Source organism: Lottia gigantea (genome assembly GCF_000327385.1).
Source record: "Lottia gigantea unplaced genomic scaffold LOTGIsca_144, whole genome shotgun sequence".
In the NCBI taxonomy this organism is placed as follows: Eukaryota; Metazoa; Mollusca; class Gastropoda; family Lottiidae; genus Lottia; species Lottia gigantea.
In genome coordinates, this window is record NW_008707688.1 from 158,172 (window position 1) to 181,651 (window position 23,480).

The window sequence follows — 23,480 nt, forward strand, 5'->3', positions numbered from 1 at the left end:
AACTATATGGTATAGTTTGATTTAGAGCCTCACATGGTCCCACACTCGTATCCCTAACGCCCCTAACTTAGCCCTAATGGCCGAGCTAAGTCCTACAAGGAAATCGATGGAAATAATTCGCCGGCCAGCAACCTAAAGAATTATGTTAAACCTAACACAAAATCAAGAGCAACCTAAACGAACCTTACACAAGCCTAACTTTGACGAGAGAGAAACGAATGTGGGTGCAAGGGGTAGCTACAATAGAGCTAATATCAGTATGAGATGATGCCCTACCTAACATTGATTATTAGCAAAACCATGCCTAATAATCCGACCCTAACACCTTCTCAAGCCTAACAGCACACCTAACACCACCAGGAAACCCATACCGCCAGTATGCACCAGTCCAGTTCGGCTTTCGTTAGCATTCTGCGACCCTGCCTCGGGATCCTGGTCGTCTTTCAGTGTTATGCCCACCCAATTTGCCACCTCCACGACCCTCTCAAAGCCAGCACATGAGCTGGATACAAGGGAGTGAATCATTCGCTCACTAACCGTCTCGGCCAAAACAAGGGTACCAGCTAATCCACTTCACTGGTCGATGACTCATAGTCGGAGCAATGGGGCAACTAAACCTCGTACCAACACACACACACCATACGTCCACCGGTCATATCGGAGACTCAGAGGGCGAGATAGCACGTCAATAAACCTTTCTCCAAAGGAACAGGGACATAGATTTGCAGAACCGTACGTCGCTTCTAATCGCCTCCCCGTTCCAACACACACCGGAAATATTCCTACATGAAACCAACCAACCTACTCAAACACCCACCTACCTTTATAAGACTTTTTTTCCTCCATAAAATTATATCTATTCAGAGATGGTTATAACACGAAGCCACTATATGTGCCACCAGGCTAAGCAAAAATCTGAAATATGGAAACAAAACATTGTGTAACTAAAGCGACAAGGTGAACGAACACATACATGTATATTAATTAAAAATGGAGAAAATCTTTGCCCGTTGAGGGGTTTTCAATGAATAAAGACAATATATGCAACAATTACATACCTTATGACGGTGAAAGTGTCTCCCAGCAAGGTTCTTTAGCCTATAACCTCTTCAGTCAACAATGAGCTCCTTGGTTACATACAGTAGCTTTTATTTCTTAACCCATGATTTCAGCTCACATCCAAGTTGTGGTTTAAAACAACAGAGTGTAGAGGTCATTTGTTCGATTGGTCGTACTTTCTATCTGTATAGTAGACAAGTCGAACGTACCCAATCAAGAATTGTTCAGCTGGCTAGAAAGAACTGTTCATCAACACTTTTTTAAACAATGGTTAGTTTGAGGTTTCTAATCACTATTGTACTACACTGAGCACAATTCACCCCTTATTTTCTCCCTTAACCAAATTTTGTAACTTTTGAAAAATAATTGGGATGGGGTAATCTATGAAACGAATGAAGGATAGGGGGGGGGGGGGGGCATTTATAAATGATGGGTTAGTTAGAAGAAATATATTATATAAGTCAGCTAGAGGGGAGGGGTGGGGTATCTTAAAGAGTATACTGATTGCCTGATAAATGAATAATAAACATTTTCCATTGCTTCTCTTGATTTGTTGAAGTAACATTACATCTATATCTAAGTATTTATGGAAAATTTACGTTCACGGACACCATGTAGAATCACTCCACTAAGACATTTTAAGCAAATGATTGTAGACTCTACCACTGGTTTACTTTTAGGTTTATTTGCATACTTTTTGAACAGGTTGTTCCACAGATGTTATAGAACGAATGTAATCCATCTATTTTTCCAAAACTGCCAAACACTAGTATGAGTATAACCGGTAATAGTCTACTTTCAATTTGACTAGCTCAAAATGGTCATGGTCACCATATATTGAATTTTTTAGGAGACATTAAAGATTGGTCAGGCTTTAATTCGACATTTTGGAAAGCTTTCAACGAGATTTCTGGAAAAAGTTGTAGAAGGTTGAATTTCGTGTTTTAACATGGGAAGAGATGGCAAATGAATTAGTGGAGTGAGTCCTGTCTGTTGTTATGACATGATTTGTGTCCTTTGAGGGAATCCCGATAATTTTCCTTGTGTCGCTTTCGTTGATTGTCTGAATCACGAGGAGTCAAAAAGTTCCATTTTCGTATTGTCTGCTGGCTATCGTCTGCGGACTTGATCTTAGTTATTGTCTGCAAACCTTATTGTCTGTCCAGTTGATCTCGACGAGAAAGAGATCTGTATCTGTTGCTCTAGGAAAGAAGTGGATAACTGGAGAACAAAGTAATGCAGTCTGCTTTCTGAAACCTATGAGAGATCGATTCATATTGCAAGTTATGAAATGCAAACCGAAGTGAATATTGACCACTGCATTGAGAAATGTCAAATTAAAAGCACACATTTAGGCTATCCGGTTTGGAGAAATAGAAATCAAGCAAATTTACATTAATTTTACAGCAAATTTACATTAATTTTACAGCAAATTTACATTAATTTTACAGCAAATTTACATTAATTTTACAGCAATATGAAGCTTTTCTTTGCGTAGTATGATATTTTACAGTGAAATATAACGCCAATTCCAATTACTATCTGATATCATGGCTTTTACTGGATGTGAAAAACATTTGATCAATTGGCAGTTAACACCATTCACTATTTGAGGACTGTAATTAAAACTGACACATTTATACGTCTGTAAACATTGATGACTACACTCGTATTCATTTGATACTTGAAATGGCGAGAAAGCACAGTTTGGATTTGCACGTTTACCTTCAATCTTCCTTATATATTTTTCTGAAACAGAAATATTTAACTATCAATGGAAATATCAATGTTTCCAAAAATTTAGTTTTGCCTTTGGTGAATTTAATTCAAAAATATATTTTTTTTAATATTTCCTATACCAGAGACCAAATATTTGAGGACTATGGGTATACTGTCGTTGTTCGCACGCCCCAGTTTGACCTTGTCCATCTTGATACCCATCCTTACATATAGCCTATACTTGAGAAACTTTGTAGCCTATCTTATTCCAATTTTCATTCAGGCGTCTGTGTTTCCCGCAATTCCTCTAAAACTAGTTGTTGATGACGTCACTAATAGCGAAGGGTCTTATGCGATGTATATTTTTTTAGCGATTAGGGACGTCATCAAACACTTAGTTTTATTGGAATTGCAGGAATCACAGACGTGTGGAAGAAAATTGGAATGGTGCAAATTGATGCTACCAGTGTCTCCTATACACATAAGAAAATGATCGCAAAGGGGTTTTCTAGTTTTATTATGACTAGCGACTAGGCCCCGAAGTCGTCACAATAACTCGAAATCGTCTGTCATCGAGTTTTTTTTTGTTGAAAACCTTTATGCAAGTAATTCCAATATCAGACTTGACTTACCAAGTGGCAAGTATGCTGAACAACCACTGTACGGATTACCAAACACCTGTACTTCACACAGCGTTAAATGATCATTGTAATAAGACATCAGTAAAACGAATCTTCCAACGCATTTCTTGGTACATGTTAAATTTGCCCATTGACCTCCTGGTACCGCCGTTAGCTGCGTGGCACAAATACAAAATTCATTCGCCGTCATGTTATACTTGATGTGAGGCCCAGGATCATATTCCCAAACAGAAATGGTGAAATTTTGCAATCGTTCCACTGAAATTAAGTAAAATATTGATATTTTAAAAGAATATATAATTGTATAAGGGAGTAAATCTGGAATACAATGGAACATAGTTCAAGATGCCTGATGCCTTGACATCCTTGCCTATTTTATGTCAGGGAAGTTTGCATTTGATAACGAATGCAGCCAATCAAAGCCACCGACAGAAAGACTGCAAATAATGACTGCGGTTAATTACGATAGGAAAGCTCAGATTATTTTGTGCTGTATTGTCTAGCGTACAATTTAGTGCTGCTACAAGCTTCCGTGATAGAAGACAAGTGCCTAATGATGTTAAGGTATTGGACAGAGTTTGTAATGGCTTGACACTGTGACAAAGAGGTGATGCGGTGGTTTTAGTGCAACAGGGACAGAACACATCCAATACATCGTAAAATATGCTCTGAAAGAATGAAAACTACTTTACCACAACAATCTCCTCTATTGAGAACATTGACATTTGTAATTTTGTAATTGGCTTCTAAGTCTACCATCCACCAATTTGGGACAGGTCCTGTTGTACTTTGTGTATGAGAACAAAATGAGGCATTTCCATCAACTGCTACCGATGCCGTGTGATGCGTTTTATAGTCATTTATTTGTAAAGCTGGCTTGTTTAAAGCAAGATTTTCTAATCCAACAACTATAAAAGAAATACAAATCAAGAGAAGATTATATCAGTAATAAATTCCTTAGGTCAGGACATTGTGCTGTACACTCTAAGGGGAAGTCTGATTTTCTCGTTAGGCAGAAATGTTTTTCCTCAAATTTATGAAAACCACACACCAAAATCTAACGCACCTTAACTAATCTGAAAGTTTTAACTATCCGTTAATTTTAGAACGCCGACATAAACGATAAACGTAAATGTTTTAACAACCCTATGTTTTAGGGATGTTGGAATACCAATGTACGAATTTTAGCAAAATAAACGCCAAACTTTAGAGGAATATGTCTCTTACTTATTCTCAACTTTTCAATAAGAAATATCGAAACATTTTAAGGCCAAACAAAACACTAGATCAAGCTGCTATAATTATCAGTTGATACGCTCTTTTTTTTCAAAACTTTGCTAAAATGAGTCATTGATCAGTAGTGAACTTTTGCGGTGTCATATACAAATGAAATGAAATGAATGGAGTTTTACGTCCTACTTTTGGTGTCATATACAAAAGAATCCCTCTATAATCAAATAAATCTACAAAACTAGGTAGGCCTAAAAATCTATTAAACTAAGTAATGCTTAGAAGCCTGTTTCAACAATTTTTGAGAAATTTTATTTCCATTTTCATAGGTAGACAAACAAACCTATTTCTGGTAAATTACTTACTAATCAAATCCTGAAAGCTTATACACACCAGGTAAAACAGAATCCATCTTAACCACATCTTGCCGGAGTTTATAAAACTACGTGTCTATTACAATCTTTGAACGGCATTTAGAAGTAGAAAAAGAAACTTAAATAAGAATACTATTATGGCTAAATACTGCTTCCTTAGCAACGTTCCTAATCACATGCAGGAATCTTTATCAAACATAAAACAATAATGATAGATTACAAAGCATCCTTTTCCATAGACCTAGGTGCTCTAAATTGACTTGTCTATTATGTCTAGTTAAGAAGGAATGTGTATATAAAAGGTGATATATTATTTAATAAAACAAGAGTACTTGGAAACATTAAGAGGATAGATTTGCCATCCGTTTGACGAATTGTACCTAATATCCTTTACGTCTTAATTAGTGAATAAAAAAATCTGATTCAGTTCAATTCGGTTCGCTTTCGCACTGCAATCCTATCTGGAGAGCAGCTTTCGCACTGCCGAGAAAAGATATCTCGATAACTTTTTTCATTTTTAGTAACACATCATGTAACAGAATTGAAGTACAATAATCATCATTACAAAATATAAACATAATATAATAAATAATAATGTGTCCTCTTCCGATCCATGAGACGCCATTTTGACGGGGTTTTATTCATGAGTTACCCCACATGATATTCTCTTCCGAATAACTTCATGTTGGTTTCGCATTGCCAATGATCTAGATGGTATCAAGACGAACCTCTGGTTATAACCGAATAGGTTTATTTACCAGTGCGAAATTATGCGGATAAAACTGGATAGAATCGAATTACTTTAGCAGTGCGAAATGGGTATGAAATTGATTGGGTATGTCTCGAAAACAGTAATAGTATTCTCGGCTCACTGTCGATATTTGGGCCTTCAAACTGTGTATCCCGAATTATCCGCGTTCGAAAGTTAACATGACGACTCGTCTTTTCTTGATACTCAGATAATATAGGCCTTCTCTGAGACTAAGGTATCGTTTGTTTAAAAAAAATGGCGCATCTGTCCCTTTAATGATTCCTTGACTCTTACATAAAAACAGAAAATCTATATTGACCCCTTTAGCTGAGGTTCTATTATAATCGGTATCTGTTTACATTAAATATATCACCATCACTCTCTACATCTACAAACGAATTGAACCAATTAGTTCGAAACATCTGCCTCAATTGCAGCCTCCTATAGATATTTTGACTTTTGTTTGCTTGTGGAGGCAACCAGGCTACGTTATGATTTACAACAGTTTTAATTCAATCATTCATGTATGACTACAATGAGATAATAGGTTTCTATAGAAATTAATCATTCAAAGTTGGATATTTTCATTTGCCACCGAATATAAAAAATCAATGATCCAAAATCGAAAATTGTTGCCAGTTGAGCCTCCCTTAAGAAAATTTGCTGTTCAATCTGATAGTTTTTCGGATTAAATTATAGTAAGTCACATGACCTGTCATATGATGAAAACATGGCTCCTACAATAGTACGCTCTGCTCTAAGTGTATTTTTTGAGTATGACACGCCTAGAATAGTACATATCCGTAGTAAAAAAGTTGGTGTAATCAATAGATTTCTTCAGATTTGTATAATATCATATATTATTGGGTATGTTATTGTTTTTAAGCAGTTAGTAATGACTTACTAACACACGATTTTATCATGGTGCATCTATTTATCATAATGCAGCTCAACAAAGAAGAATAATTTGTAAATTAATTCTAGAATGTCTCCTTTTCTTTTCATTTATTTATACATTTAGTCATTGGCAACGGTGCTCACTCTATGTCTAATACACAATTCTGATCTGCGTCATTCAATTGAGGAAACCTGGTCGAAAAGTCAGAATTTACCAGTTTTAACCTGGGATGGGGTCTTTCAGTTTCTTTGTTGCCTGGTCATTGTTGGTTGGAAGGCAGCCAACTCCAATGCACTACTCCACTAGCTGTGGCATCACAACTTAAATAAACTTATCTTAAGGGTCATTTGAACATTACATCTAGCAGACGTCAATGTTAATCTTTAACAACTATGCTATTTCACTCTTGGCTATTTCTCTTCCTTAATTAATAACAATTGTCATTTGCTAATGTACTTAAAGGTTTGCCATTGTGTATAAAAAAGGATACCAAGAATTTGATGATGTTAATAGTGCTGTAACCACTAAATTAAAGGGGGTAGCTCTGACTAATTTAACAGATGAAGAAGGTATTAATGGTACTCGGGTATGGGATGTAGCTGATTATGTTATACCTCCACAGGTATAGAAATTTATTCTTCTTTATTAGCTGTATAGACTTTCCAACAGAGTTGAATCGAATCTATACACCCAGTTGCAGAGTATCTTCACAATGTCAAGGTTTTACAAACTCAAGCTGATACTTTGACATCAAGAGGCACATTTCTTGAACGGTATCACAGAAGTTTGTAAATGCAGTGATTTCTGTGTTTGTGTGCAATGTTATACCTTTAAATTCTTTGTAGAGTGGCATCAAATGTTTTGAAAGAGCCACATTACATGCCAAAATCCCTAGAAATCAAGTGCTTGAATCCTTTAACAGTAATAAAACTAATGTATTTGTGCTTAAAACCATTCTAATGGCTATTTTGTAGGAAAACAATGCTTTTTTCGTGACAACAAATTTGATTGTAACTCCAGCTCAACAACAAGATATATGTGAAGAAGTAAGTTTTGATCTTTTTATATATCCACAGTGAAGCACCAGATGACAATGGTGCCAAACTTTCACTGAAATTCTCTTTAGCAATCTACAGGTTCTTTTGAAGACTTAACAAAACCTTTTTACACTATGTAGTATTTGTAGAGTTTATTTCTCACTCCTGCCAGTGAATTTACTTATTCATATATCACAATTTCTAATATCAGGATCTTAACAGTTAATTTCAAATTTGCTGCTCTGATGAGGATTTTACAACAGAAATAAACAGAAGTTTACAGGATAAAATGAGCTCTTGGCAATTTGATAAACATATGAAAACTAATGTCTTGTGTTAGTATGTGCCTCTCATTTCTAACTGTTGTGCAAATCCCTTTTCATATCATTTACTTTTTCATGTTTGATTTTGATAGAGCCCATCTGTAGAGGATGGTATTTGCAGTCCAAGTAAACCATGTATACCAAATACACCAGTCGTCAATGGCAACGGTAATTATTTTTCCAATATTGTTCTAAACCACAAATCTTGTCTGTTCATTTGTGATTTGTGCAGGTATATCATAGAAATATGACATGCCAAAACAAAATGTCAATCATATCACATGATCATGAATATTTGAAGACATCTGGCATACAAATACGTAACTAATTATCAACCAAATACATGTAAAGTACCATTAAGGAATGTTAATTTGGCAACAGCAAGTGTTGAAAAGAGACACTCAGAAGCACTGGCTGTGGCATCATATTTTTCTTACCTTAGAGAGGAGATTTTGGGAAAATCTATGTTGACAAAATCCTTGATACATTTCTCCATTAAGTTGAAGGACTGTATCATATACTGTATATTTTATATTGCCAACAGGTATTAAAACTGGTGAATGTATAAAGTCCAGTAGAAATGAATCTGTTAATGTATGTATGATATATGCTTGGTGTCCTGTAGAAAAAGATGCTAAGTGAGTGTACTAAATTAATACATATTAAGGGGTTGTAATGAGGTTCTCTAGCTCTGTTATGTATACCATTTATGGTTTCTATTACCATCATTTTTTTTTGTCAGATGACTGTGGTTCTTTGATTATAAAGTTCTGAACCACTTAAGCTAATGATATCTGCGGGATTTTGAGATAGTTACGTCATAAAACATTTAGTTTACTACAGAAATTTCCCTTATTCAGCACTGCATGATGTTGCCTGTATGTGATTCAATAGTTTCTGCTCTGATAAAGTCTTTATGTTTGCTATATTTTTTTCAGACCTGCAGAGCCAGTGTTACTAGCATCTCAAAATTTCACAGTTTTCATAAAAAACAACATCAAATTTCCCAAGTTTAACGTTAGTAGGTAAGTATTAAAACTTTCTGCTTTTAAGTTGGGGAATAATATTCATCGATATCACATCTTTAGCTTTTCTCAAAGGCTGCATATCTGTCCATCATTTAGCCTTGAGAAACAGACTGATATTGTGTAATGTATATTTATTTAATACATCTCAGCCCTGCAAAACTGAAGATGTTTATGCCATTTTTTTTTTAATTGTTTCCTAATCTATATATTTTTACACATTTTGGTGGTGGCTGTTCACTTTCATTATGTTCATTGAAAGGGAAGGTTATTAGTTTTTCTAATTTGTTATAATTAAAACTTCTTATTTTTATATAATTTTTTATATTTATTTTATATTTAATGGGTGTTCATCCTTTGCCTTGTTATTATAAAAATTACACGCTAAGAAAATTATGAAATAATAATTTTCTAATGAAAATAGGTTGAAAGTCCAACTTACAATTTCTTTATATTACTGAATAGTCAGAATACCTAAATTTTACTATAAGAGATTGCCTTTTCTCCCCTTCCATTCTTACTTTTTTTGATTTCCTTTTTATGAAATGCAGACGGAATTTGCCAGACAGTGCATCAGATACCTTTCTCCAGAGTTGTAGGTATGCAAATGATGCCGAAAATAAAACTTGTCCAATATTTCAACTTGCACAGATCGTTGGGTCAGCAAATCAAGATTACCGTAAAATGGCAGAGCAGGTATTTTTCATTTCTGAGTTTTTTTTTTATCAAGTTTATTTCCTTTCAATTAATTATCCAAATCATAACCATATATAAGATATATACATTAGAGTTAGCTTATTAACATAACCAAACTGCTAAGAGTTAGTTAACTGTGGTAAACTTTGCCAATCATTTCAGTTAACAGAAACTTTCCATTTTACAGGAGAGATGTTTAACATCCATTGTTGATAACACAAATAGGACTTGTAGTAGAAATGAGAAATCATTCTTTTAGAAAATCATCATTCTTTTAGCTTTTAGAAAGTCATCACTCTATTAGAAATCATCGTTCTTTTAGAAAATCATCTGTTTTTTTTTTAAGAAAATCACCATTCTTTTAGCTTTCAGAAAATCATCATGTTATATTCAGTAGATAAAATTTGTAGAGGAAAGGCAATGTTTTATAATCTATATAATATTTCAACTTGTTTTTAACACTATTTATAATTCTCTTATCTCTGATTTTTTTTATTGACAATTAAATCTTAAAATTTTTTTGCACATCCAGTTGATACTAATAGATATATGAGACATCTTCATGTTAGCACTCTTATTTTCATTCTGGAATCTCATTTATTGATTCTTAGTAAGTTAAAACTAAAATTTGACAAATTTGATCCAAAGGATGAGCACCAATTAAAGGTTCTGAACCATGCTCATATCAGACCTGCCATTTTTATTTCTTGCAGACGTAATATATTAGGTTTCCTTGATGATAAAGAATTGGCTGCATGTCGATTTGATTCTAAAGATAAAAAGAATCAGTTTTGTCCTATTTTTGTATTGAATGAAATTGTTGAAAGTTCTGGTCAACAGTATGAACATCTTGCTACATCGGTAGGATATTTGTCAAATAGTAGAATGCTTTAGTCAATAAATAAGTCTATAATAGATTTAAAGGTTTGGGGTTGTTTATGGTATATTAGAACTTGCACCATCATCGAATTCTCACCCAGAGATGTAAGCCTATTTTGCAAGATCTTACTTTGAGGGACTAATTGGGAGCTTTTTCTAGCCTTTGTCTTTTTTTTTACCATTGTGATTCCAGTTATTCCAGAAAACTTAACCAGATAAGGAAAAATCAAAAAACATCTTGCTCGAGTACTATTTACAAATGTATATCTGAATTTCAGATATCAAAAAATTGAAATAGTACCATGTGTCATAGATACACAATACACAAACCATCTTAGACTGTTTAAAGCCTGAATGTTGCACATTATCAGATACCTAAAAACATCCAATTTCTGACCAATCAATTGAAACATTCAGTAAAATCTTTCTGTTGTTAGAAATTTAAGTTGTGTGGCCAAAGTTCAAATAAACGACCTTCATTTCAAGTTTGAAGGTCATGGACTGCTAAATAGTAATATTAAGTTGTAATTTATGTAGGGAGGAGTAGTACAGATATTGATACAATGGAATTGTAATCTAGACTACAGTCAATCAGAGTGTGTACCAGAATATCAGTTCAGAAGACTGGATAGTGACGACTACAAGGTTTCTAAAGGTTTTAATTTTAGGTTGGTATATTTCCACTATGGCATCAATCCTGATATTTCTTGCAAAACTATATTTAATTTGTTAATCTCTTGGATGTCCATAATCAAGAAAATAAGATTTACATTTATATGTTAAGTCAACGACAAGTGCTATAACCAGTAATGGTTCAGACATCATTTTATTAGTTATGTCAAACTAATAGTGGTTGTGGGTTCTAAACGTGGTTGGCTTATGAAATTTGGAGACCTTGAATAAGTCATCTTTCCTCATTATTCAATTGAAACCCAACTGTAAAAGGGTACAGCTAATCTTGAAAGCTCAATGCCTTTATAAAGGATCCTCATGAATCTAAGTTATCCTTTCAAGTATTATCCAAGTATTGTTATTTGGTTCAGAAACCACAAATCAGTGGCATTTGAGTAGACTTGAGTTCAATAATTGCTCATTGTTATCGTATAACATTCTGGTGGCTAGTTAAACACAACATTGTGTTGTAAGTGAACAATACATACCAAATTCTTTATATCTATCTATTAACTGACAATAGTTTTACTATAGATATGCTGAAAACTATATTGAAAATGGTGTCTCTAAAAGGACATTGATTAAAGCGTATGGTATCAGATTTATAGTTACTGTTGAAGGCCGAGCAGGAAAATTTAATGTGGTACCTTTAATACTCAATGTTGGCAGTGGTATAGCTTTATTATCTGTTGTAAGTTCCTTTTTCATACCATTATCAAAATATAGACTGGGTAGTTTAACCCTTTGAACTTAATGACGTCACATGTGAACAGTTACTTAACTGGTATTTCTGATATTATATGACATTATTATGTCAGAAACAGAATGCCACTTTAAATGTTGCCAAAATCAAAACCCAAAATAAAATGATGAATATGCAGAGCAGCAGAGGATATAGTTATTTTGTCTTTTGTAGGCTACCATAATCTGTGATATAGTTGTATTATATTTCTTAAAAGCCAGATATTTTTTCCGTGAAAAGAAATATTTAGATGTTAAAGGAACTGATGCCTATGAGGTAAGTTAAAATATTTTCTCTAGATAGACAGGATTTCCGTTTAGTTAGGATGACTAGTTTTACCACAAGATAATGGAACATTTATAATCAATGCCAAATTATTGTTGCTTTACATTCATGATGTTGGTCATCTTCACAATGTCAAGGTATTATGAAGTCCATACTCCATCTTATAGACCTACCTTGAAATGCCTATTGACATAAGACAAAGTTCTTGCCATAAGTTCATACCGTGGCATTGTGCAGACAGACTTTATGGATAACCTTATATGGTGCTCAAAATTGGGTCTAAAACTCTTTTTTTCTCTATCAAATTGAAATTTGAAACCTGTCTAACCTCATTGAAGGTTGCATGTAATATTTGGAAATGTATTCTATTTACTATCGGTTTCTATAATATAATTTTAATCAATGTTTACAATAATTACAGTCAAATCCCTTAGAACAAAAAACAACTCAGTATGAATCTTTTAAGTAAGCCTTTTTCTGTAACCTGTTTGAAAATTATTCCTAACGCTTTACAAAATTGCTTAAAATCCATACTTTAAAGGGGCAGTATGCAAAATTTTCATTATTGAAAACGTCAATAATTATACCTGAAAATATCTCTTAATTATGTCATTTATATCTGTGTATCTACTTTATCAAACAGAATTTGTAAAACACAGTTAATCAAGAGCTTTGACTTGTTTTTGTTTTGGGCTTCATAATGAATCAATATTTGAAAAGTTGAAACCATTAGAAAATGTAGGAGACATTTATCTCTATGATTAGGTTTTATCAAAAGATTAACAAACTTTAAGTTCACATAAAGCTTTTGAATAATTTTGACATTAAAAAAATAACGATAGGATTTTTTATTTAAAACTTTCCGATAAGTTAAAGGGACACATTTCTCTAGATTTTGGGGTAAATTTTTGTTAATTTGAGTAAAAACATTTTTCGACCTTTGAAAAAAACATAATGCCCCTTTAATGATAGTTCACCACTCTCTTTCCTTATCTTTAATGTGAAAAAACTGTGAAACTTCTTATCCACACAGTACAGGAGTGTTATCTTGCCAAATAACAAACACAGCAGAAATAATCTAATATGAACTAATTGACGTTAATTATGAAAGTTAGGGTGACTGAGTTTAGGCGTAGGTTAAGGCCTGTTTTGCAAAAGCGTCAAGACCTCAAACTTCTGATATATAAAAAAAAGTTGGAACCTCTGAAAGAACTATAAAACTTCCACCAATACAAAGTACTTCTGCTTCATCCATTTTGTATTTTTTTAAAGGATGACGTCTTGGCTTAGAATTTTTACTATTATTTTTCATTATATGTCATTGTTTGTTAAAATTGAAATTTCGTATTGCGCAGCGTGACACAAAGTGTCGTATAAAAAAAGACACAAAGATTGTCATTTACAGTGCTGTAAAAATGGCCATCATAATATAGCAATCATGTAATCATTGCCATCATAATGTGTTGTTTTTCAGACATTAGATGAAGAAAGAGATGATAAATCAGGTTCTGTTACAAGAAGAAAGAGCGCGACCAGTTCAGATTTACATAGTGAAGATTAGCTGTTTTATCAAGAAAAGTATCAATTTTATTTTAGTGGCTGTTACTTACCGGTTAATTTTTAATTCAAAATAATCTTTGTGTTTTTGTTTATATGTGTTTTTAAAAGTTACATTAAGGATGCACATTTACGGTCTTCCAAAAAATACCATTTGAGGAAAGGAAACAAGTGCCTTTACATGTCACTTATCTGTGATAAGAATATAGATAGAGCTCATATTTAATATATATAGAGCTCATAATGTAATATATATAGAGCTCAACTTTAATTTAGATGGAGCTCAACTTTAATGTAGAAGTTGAGCTGTATCTATATAAAACTCAACTTTAATACAGATAGAGCTCAACTTTAATACAGATAGAGCTCAACTTTGATATAGAGCTCAACTTTAATACAGAGCTCAACTTTAATACATATAGAGCTCACTTTGATATAGATAGAGCTCAACTTTAATACAGATAGAGCTCAACTTTGATATAGAGCTCAACTTTAATACAGATAGAGCTCAACTTCGATATAGATAGAGCTCAACTTTAATATAGATAGAGCTCAACTTTGATATAGATAGAGCTCAACTTTAATTTAGATGGAGCTCAACATTAGTAAGCTCATTTGAAAAATTCAGAAAAAATTAAGTTGTCTATTTTTCTTTTAATGTGTGAAGTTATCAATAAATGTGCTTTTGTGTCTGATAGTGCTTAATTTCTGCGATCTGTATCACTTTCCAGAATGTAATTTTAGATTACAGTTCTGTAATTATAGATGAATTACTCTGAAAATATGAAACAGATAGTTGATATTTAACTCTTCAATTCTAATTATTGTAATATATTTCCATGGTTACTGTGATGAGGTAAAATTTGTTATGTTTATATACTTTTTGTTTTATATTGGTCACATGTTATTGTTGCTATATTAATTTTTTACTGATTTGAGCTCATTAAATTGTTAACATTTAGCCAAGTATATTTCAACGTTAACTTTTTTAGTGAGAGCACGAAATATTTTATTTCTTTTTATGTTCAGATGAAATGCTCAAATTTGGAACATTCCAGAGTTTTAATTTTTATATGTTTAACTATACTGTGTTCATAAGTATATTATGATCTATTTTTAAAAAAAGGGATTCAGTTATCTAATCATTCTATTTATCAACTGATAGAAGTTTAATTTGATATTAAATTAGTTATATTTGATACTGATATCACATATAATTATATTTCATACTGATATCACATAATTTGGCTATGTAAGATTGTAAGTCAAGTTCTGCGTAATCAAAGGCATATCTTCAGTTTTTAATTTTGAAAGGGTAGCAAACACTTATCTTCAGAATGTCAATAACAGTTCATAACAGTTTGACCTAGTGAAAATGGGCTGAGCTCTATGGTGTTTAAATTAGATGTCTGTATCTCTGTATGGTTTGATTTTGCTATCAAAGGTTTGTTATATTATGTTGTTATGGTGATTTTATAAAGGTTTGATAATATATGAATGATTGTATTAACTTTATATTGTAAGAAAAAAAGAATATTTTCTTATAAGTTGTTTAAATATTCAGTTCTACATAATGAAGTCATTTGACACAAATCTCTTAGAAATTAGAGACAGGGAATCCAAAAATTATAAGTCCAGGTTCAGAATGAAATAAGTTAAATACAGTGAATTGTGCAATGGGGAAACTTTAGCCAGGACCATGACATTAGCCTATTCCTAATTATATGCTCACTAAAATATAGTCCCACTCCTGTCAATCCATCCACAGTTGGCTTGTGAATTTAAAGGACCATTTGTTTCATGTCAGTCCTCAATTGAATCAACTTCGAGAATAGAGTGATGCTAGTTAACTAACAAACATTGGCAAAGGATGTGCCAATTGGTTAACTGCTTGTATCTAAAAGGGACCATGCTAAAATTGCAGTTAGCAAGCAGGCATAAAAGCCCTGTCCACATTAGAAGGTTGGTGAATATAAATTTAAAAAATTCACAAGTTAAATATATGTTTTTTTTAATTTCCTACAACATAAAGATGAAACAATGAAGTGTTTAGAACATTCAGATAAAAAAATACCATTTGAGTTGTGGTTTTTGGTCCGAATGACCACAAACTTTTTCATTTTAAACTGACTAACAATTTAAAAGGAGTGAATTTGATGTATTCATGTGAACCAACAGCAGTGTGATGATAATGAAAGTGATATAGAAAATAACTACCTGAGACTATAGATTAGATATTAACAATATAGTTACCGTATTCAACAAAATAATACAATCGATCTTAATTGTGTAACTGAAATAATAACTTTTCATGCATGAGTTAGATATTGTCTGGTTCTAAAAAACAAATTGTTGGATAAGTTCCTTAAAGGAATACTACCTCTTAAAATGACCATAAAATTTAAAGTCCCAAGCTTGACCAATAAGAGTATAATATATTCATCAGTGGACTTATCTGGTGTCATTACTGTATAACAAAATCTCTATAAGAAGATAAATCCATAAACTAAGTACTTATTAACACAATACCCATAACTGTTTGTAATCTATTTGGACTAGTTTTAATCAACTTAATCCAATCATAGTCAACACATACTTATTAGCTTCATTAATCATAGAGTTTTTTAGTTGAATACGGTACAATTATATCACAGACAGAAATAGATAATATTAATTACCATAGTTAATATAATAAACAAATAATAATTTATCACAGATTGAAATCTTATAATCACAGACATACAAATAATATAAAACATGGTTTAATATACAATTAGATAGTTCTACATATCTTATACAAAAACCTTAAAGCTTTAAGCCAGCAATAAGAAGATTTAACTAACATAACTTTAAATACTTGACAAAACAGAAATATTCTAAAAATGATCACTATGGGCCTTAATTGTAGATGAACAAGATGTTTTATTTCCATTTGTTGAAAAGTAATACAAAAAGCTGAAAATGAGCTTTACCAATACTAAGCCAAATATTTACATGTGGCATAGTATTTACCAAATTGGTAAGACAAAATTTCCGATGTGTTCAATGTTAACAAAAAGGTTTTGTTATTAAAACACTATGTGTGCTTCACACTTATTGTGTTTGAATTCAATTAGATTCAATTGTATTTATTTGGGGGGGGTTGAGATGTTCATAAAGAAGCTATCAGTATCAGCCTTTGTATAAAAAATCCAAAACTAAACCTTTACAAATCACAATCCATTTCAAGTAGGAGTTAGTGTCAATTTATTCTGTAAAAATTGAACTATTCAAAGTACAAAGCAAATGAAGTTCATAAAATTTTGACATAAACAGATAATCCAAGAAAGATTTTACAATGTTAACAAAAATTACTGATTCTGTGTACAAAAGTGAGACATGCTTTTAAAACAATTTTTGTTATTCTGAAGCGATACTGCCCCTTTAATTCAATTACCAACCTTAATAACCCCCAGCAGTGTCAAACAATCTTAATTAAGAAGGTTTTTCAAAAACTAAATCAATAGAGTTACATTAAAACAAAAAACAAACATAACATGTAAATATCAATATTTCTAAACAAATTAAAGACTAACAGGACGGCTTAAAGGAATGGCAAATAAATAACAACACAAGCAATGGAATGTTAATACAGACTTATCAAAATCAAAATGATAAAGTTTGGACTCATTTTTCAATAATTGTTATGCACAACAGCACACCCAAAGATTTTCAAGACAATTAGTTCAAGTAAGATGAATTACTCAATAACTTTGTGATTTATTAACATATCAGGTACATATACTCAGGTTAATTCTATATTGTTATTCTTAAGGTATGGGATTTGTCATAAATCATTGGAGATCTAGATATTGTCCCTTAATGAGATTATCACATCTCAAACCACAAACAATCAGGGGAAGTCAATTTTTCTGAATAGCTTAATCCGGGTTGGATATTTTCTGCAAGGTGATTAGGAGTTGTGGGTTTGAATTCTCCTCAAGGTTAAAAACATTATGAAGAAATGACCCATGCTTTCATGTGACGACCCACTGTTTCAATATCTTTCAACTATACAAGTCCTTTCTAAAAATCTCATCTTTTCATATCATTTAAAGTCACTTAATTCATGCACATAAAACAAATTAAATCTAATATTCAAATTTACATAACACAATGAAAATTGAATGATTTTTAAAGGATATCACATTATAACTAAAATCAAGTATTTATATAAATAAATATAATAAAATAAATAATATAACTATGATACATTTATTAATATCAATAAAATTATAACAAATGATACACTATATAAGCTGCCCTTTAACAGAATACTAGCTACAGGGTGTATCCATAAAAACCTTCAAGCTCATGTCTGTTGTGCTTTTATAGTATTACTTAACCACAATGTTATATCCTAACTTTTCAATTTGTTTTTAGAATCCAATTTTTTCTGCACCTCAGAAATCAGGAAATGTTCTAAATAAATCATTGTCTACAGATTTTCCAAAAATAACATAAAACTTTTTGAGTTAGAGCACTTCCTTTAAATATTTTCACATTTTGCTTGAAGAATATTCTAAAGGGAGGCTCAGGTTGACTGGCAAATCACAGCATCACCATCACCAACAAATGGCAGGATCTGGCTGAGGTGTGAAAAATCCAGCCAATGATTTGCCAGGTCGACCGAAGTCTCTATTGAATATGTATAATAAATAATATTAATGAAAGTTATGAATTAGTAGAGCGACTGGTTGGTGGTCGAGATCGTCTTGCTGTGGCTGATCTACCAACAACGTGTGGGGTACGTTTCTGTGAAGCACTGTGACGAGTTCGAGGTATAGGTGGTTTAGCACTGGTAGGTGGCATATTAGCCACATGACTGTCCTGAAAACAACAGCAATCAATTCAATGGTTATAAAATGGCTATGTTAGCTGATTTACTGATATAGATTGGATATATCTGTATCACAGTCTGAGAAAGCAGAATCGGATTTTTTTTTTTTTTGGACAAATGTGCCATTTGACCAATCATATCTAAATCTCAGAAACAGGAATTTTTAGCTAGGCCAATCAGTAATACCTAGTTGTTCACAGCTCACCGTCAAAATTTGAGCGTTCAAATCCATGTGTGTCCACGTTTTTCAAACGAAAGTATTGCCCCATGCTTTTTGTGTGCTGTCCATCAAACAAGGATGTGACTCTTCCTCACTTGACAAGGGAAAAGGGATACACAAATTTGAAGATACGGTCTGACCTAAGCCAGGATCAAACCATAGGCCTCTAGGTTAGCAAGCAAGAATTTGAATTGCTAAGCCACCACAGCCCGCAAAGACAATTTGAAAGAAAATACTATCTTAAATAACAAGACAAAGCAAAATTTGCAATAATGTGGCACACATCAATTTACATTTCCTAGCAATTTTATTTTATAAGTCTATGCTTGCAAATTGCAATAGTGCTACAGATATGAAACAAAACGGCAGGGATATGCATGGTGCAGATTGATATGTGATATAGTAACATCCATGCAATGCATAGCATAATAATGAAAATCAAATAAAAATTCATGTCAGGATATTCCAAGTATGCATAGCTAAATATATACACATATTCACCCATTCCAAGACACAAAACCAAATACCAAAGATTATATTACAGAGCCCTCCAAAATGATTCCATAACCCCATAATAAAAAGAGAATTTCAAACATTTTCCCCCCAGATTTTTCGAAGTTTTAAATGTTACCAAATGCACACAGAGATAAATGAAAAACAATGCAGACTAAACTACTATATAGATAAAGTAAGAATACCACAGTAAAAACAGTCCCCATCTTACCTCCTTTCTACAACTAAATATAATTTCAAAATGTCTCAATTAATTCAATAATATGACAAGGCAAATGCATTTGATTGATTATGTCAATCTAGTTTGACTTCTAGCAACAGCAGAATAGCAAAGCAAGTTGAACCTTTGAACATTTTAAGTATCAGAAACATTCACTATGTCCAAATGGAAATTTGAATTAAAAAATGATACAGAAGAGAAATTACCTGTGGAATTGATTGTGAGAGTGGTCTCCCCTGGTTGTTATTTCTAAAGGCCTGCGGTGGAGGTATTAAAGGTCCTACACCTTCATTTTCCTCCCCATCACCATTGTTAGAGACCATCATATTCTCATCACTCTCTATTAACTGATAACTACTAGAGTTAGCCAATTCACCACTGGAATTCAGTTGTTTATTGTCCAAGTTGTTCTCATCAATGTACCTGAACACAATGTTAGAAACAAATTATAACTTTGCCACGAAGGGGAATTAAGGACCAAATGAGCTGCTCATTCAAGAACAAGTCTGATTGCCGAATTGAAAACTTTTATTTTCTTGTTAGGACTGGACAACGACTCATCAAAATATCCTGTCAAACTAGCCAGGAGAATGGGCTTGTCTCAAAGGTAGCTTTCTATACAGAAAAGTTGAAAAAATGGACCCTGAACATATAGAAATCTGACCAAAATGCACTGTTAAAGAAAGGCAATTTATTTTTTCAAAAAATGATGGTCTGTGAGGAAATAGACATGGATTGTACCAACCTGGAGTCACTGTGTAATGGAGTTCCCTTAGAGTACCTTGGTGGAGGTGGTACAGCTGAACCAATACGGTTCTGTTGTGGTGGATGTAAAGGTGCAGCAAAACCTCGTGGAGGTGGAATATCAAGAGGATTTTGAGGCGAAGATGCTTCTTCTTTTTCCTTCTTCTTTCTTCGAAGTTTCTTTTTGGACATCTTATCAAAACTGTCTGAACCTGGTGGTCGTGGAGCATTTTGTAAGGGAGTCAACAAGGGAGGGGGTACATGTATTTTTTTACCTTCTAACACACCTGAAACATGGAATTTACTATTTGAAACATAGTTTTTTCTCAAAAAACACTTGCATCAGAGCTCACTTCTTAAATTCTGAAAAAAAAAGATCCTATAGCTATTTTAATTCATCTTATGAAGCTGCCATCACTTATGTGGTATCACCATTGCAAATAAATATGCTTAAGTCTCTCGATAATTTTGAAAGCATCGATACCTGGTGGTTTTTGTCCAGAGCCTGGTCTATTATCATTAGGTGGTAGTGGTTGATTTGATTTACTCTGCTCAATAGCAGCAACCATTGGTGGTGATGATACTTGCTCACGATACTGTGGTCCTGATGATGGTCTAGCAGGCGGAAGTGTTGGCTCTCTGGCTGTAGAACGTTGACTGTCAGGAGGATTAGTTCGAGGCAAGGGTTGGGGTTGACGAAGAGCATGAGGACGTTGTGGGTTAGAGCTGGGAGGTGAAGGAGCAGGACCAGAACGACCTGATCTATATACAGCTGATGGTGGTGGTCTAGGTACAGGTAATGGTCTGTCAGGTTGGTTTATTGCTGTCACGTGTTCTTCTTCTGTTGAGTTGATATATTCTTGAGAATTTGAACTTAAACTCTGAAATCACAGTATCCTTGTGTCAGGAATTGAACATAAATCACATTTTAAAATGGCCACAAATTACTAATATTATGAATTAATGTAACAGTATATGGCTCCTTTTGCAATATCTGCTATAAGAATTCAGTTGCTTAAGAACTGATTGATAATAGCCATAAATACAGAAAATGAGCATATAAATGTTAGGATTAGTAGTTAAATCCATATTATTTTAATGAACCACAAGATATTTTGGAAAATATACAATATTCGTTTCTATGAAATGCTTCAGATATCATATCCACAAAATGTTTAGCCAATAAAAATAACTTTCACAGTCACCCGCTTCTGAAACAACTTACCTGTGATGATCGTTGTGGACTATTATTACCAGGTGGAACAGATAGTTGTTTACCTAATCGAGGTGGTGGATGAGGTTGATGCTGCTCTGAACGTTCCATTGGTCCTCTACGTGTTGGAGGAGGACGGACATCTTGATTATTATTAATAAATTTTGTTTCTTCATTGTTGTCTTCAATGTCTGAAACATCCATTCCACCTACACTAACCCCTTCTACATCTTCTTCTACATACTCTATAGGTCCACCATCTTACAAAAGAAACAGACAAAATGGACTTAAATTGAGACTTGAGAGCAAAGTCTGGCGTCACTTTATCAGTTTTACTTAAATTACTGATCAAAATGACTAATGATATTCAATAATTGAAGAATTGAACTCAATAAGATGAAAAAGCAAATATTTACACAACTATAACAACTAAGTAGGTAAAAGTTGACATTTGGAAGCACTGGCCATGGTATTGTAATAATGATAATTCATCACAGATTTAGGTGATGAGAAGATAGTTAGGTTTTCAGATTTAATTTAACTAACCTTGTTCATCTGTTACCATGGCAATTTCCTCACGACTTTCAAAGGCACCATTTACTACTTGAGGTGTGTGAACTGTCACCTGAATATAATGAACATAATCATTTATTGGTGTGTATAAAATTACGAAAAGATTTAAAAATACAATTGTTGTAAGAATTTATTGCTATATCATGAAGACTTGTCATGCAATTGCATATTTAGTATCATTTTGAAAATCTTCTTGTTGGTGTTTTCATTTGTGTTTATTTACACACTTTCAGTTCTGAATAACCAGCATATGCTGTTTGAAGTAAAAAAGATCACAAGATCATGTGACAAAGTATTGGTGATCATGGCCATTCAATACAACAATATGTTGATTAACACTACCAGAAAGCATATTGTTTCAAAAAAAACATCAAACCTCTATTCGCTCTTTCCTTCTGTTATCATTAGCATTGGCACTCACAACTGCTCTATCTGGTGTTGGCCAGTCGAAACCTTCTTTTTCACGCTCTGGTGTGGTCATACTATTAGATCTTCTGTTCAAACTACGAGATGTACGAGGTCGTTTTGGTGGATGGGGGGGTGTTATTGGTGTTGTTGGTTTTGATCGATTCGTTGTTTCCTAAAATTAAGCAGAGAAATCTTTTTAGCACATAATAATATGGTGTGTAAGATTTAAATGAGAGATTCCAAGTATCTGCCTAATAACAATTTGGCAAGGGTAACATCAATTAGCAAGTTTGATATATCATTGAATTATAATAAATTGTTTTGTATATATATATATATATATATAGTGTGTATGTATGTTATATGTATTAATGTATACGTCTTAATGTGACGTGCAATAATGCAATATTTTGAAAACAATGTTATTTACTACTTAACAATTAGAATAAGTTGCCAAATGAAACTAAAGCAAAATCATCAAACTAAGTCTCATCATACCCCATTTTCATAATCATAGTCATAGGAATATCTGCCATTAAATATTGTTGTATGACCATTTGGTTGTGGACTAGTTGGATTACTCTTTATTCTCTGTCTTTGATGAGACATAAATATCAACTGACAATAATGTAATTGTCTGGTTTTAGCATAATCCCAGGCAGTAGCTTCATGTTTATCTGTTGCCATAATATTAGCTGTCAATGGAAAAATATAAGACATTAAAATCTGTCCAGTCTAACATTCAGCAAATGGATTCTGTCTGTACCTACTATTTGTGGAAATTGTTCTGGAACCTGTTACAATTGTTTAATTGAATGTCAA

General features: G+C 33.0%; 2 protein-coding genes across 2 annotated transcripts; one reads left to right on the plus strand and one right to left on the minus strand.

Annotated features, from left to right (window-relative positions):
* Positions 1-2,566: 2,566 nt before the first annotated feature.
* On the minus strand, positions 2,567-5,072 carry LOTGIDRAFT_172893 (hypothetical protein; the record flags this gene model as incomplete). Its single annotated transcript, XM_009050078.1, has 4 exons — positions 2,567-2,808; positions 3,411-3,677; positions 4,112-4,327; positions 5,015-5,072. 4 exons carry the CDS (start codon positions 5,070-5,072, stop codon positions 2,567-2,569), a joined length of 783 nt encoding a protein of 260 aa, XP_009048326.1.
* Positions 5,073-6,504: 1,432 nt separating this feature from the next.
* On the plus strand, positions 6,505-14,498 carry LOTGIDRAFT_207736 (hypothetical protein; the record flags this gene model as incomplete). The annotated part of the gene is made up of 11 exons (XM_009050079.1): positions 6,505-6,641; positions 7,135-7,294; positions 7,647-7,718; positions 8,125-8,200; positions 8,577-8,670; positions 8,971-9,057; positions 9,609-9,753; positions 11,170-11,300; positions 11,839-11,995; positions 12,221-12,322; positions 13,806-14,498. The coding sequence occupies 11 exons, from the start codon at positions 6,505-6,507 to the stop codon at positions 13,890-13,892; spliced, it is 1,248 nt and encodes a 415-aa protein (XP_009048327.1). The 3' UTR covers positions 13,893-14,498.
* Positions 14,499-23,480: the final 8,982 nt, after the last annotated feature.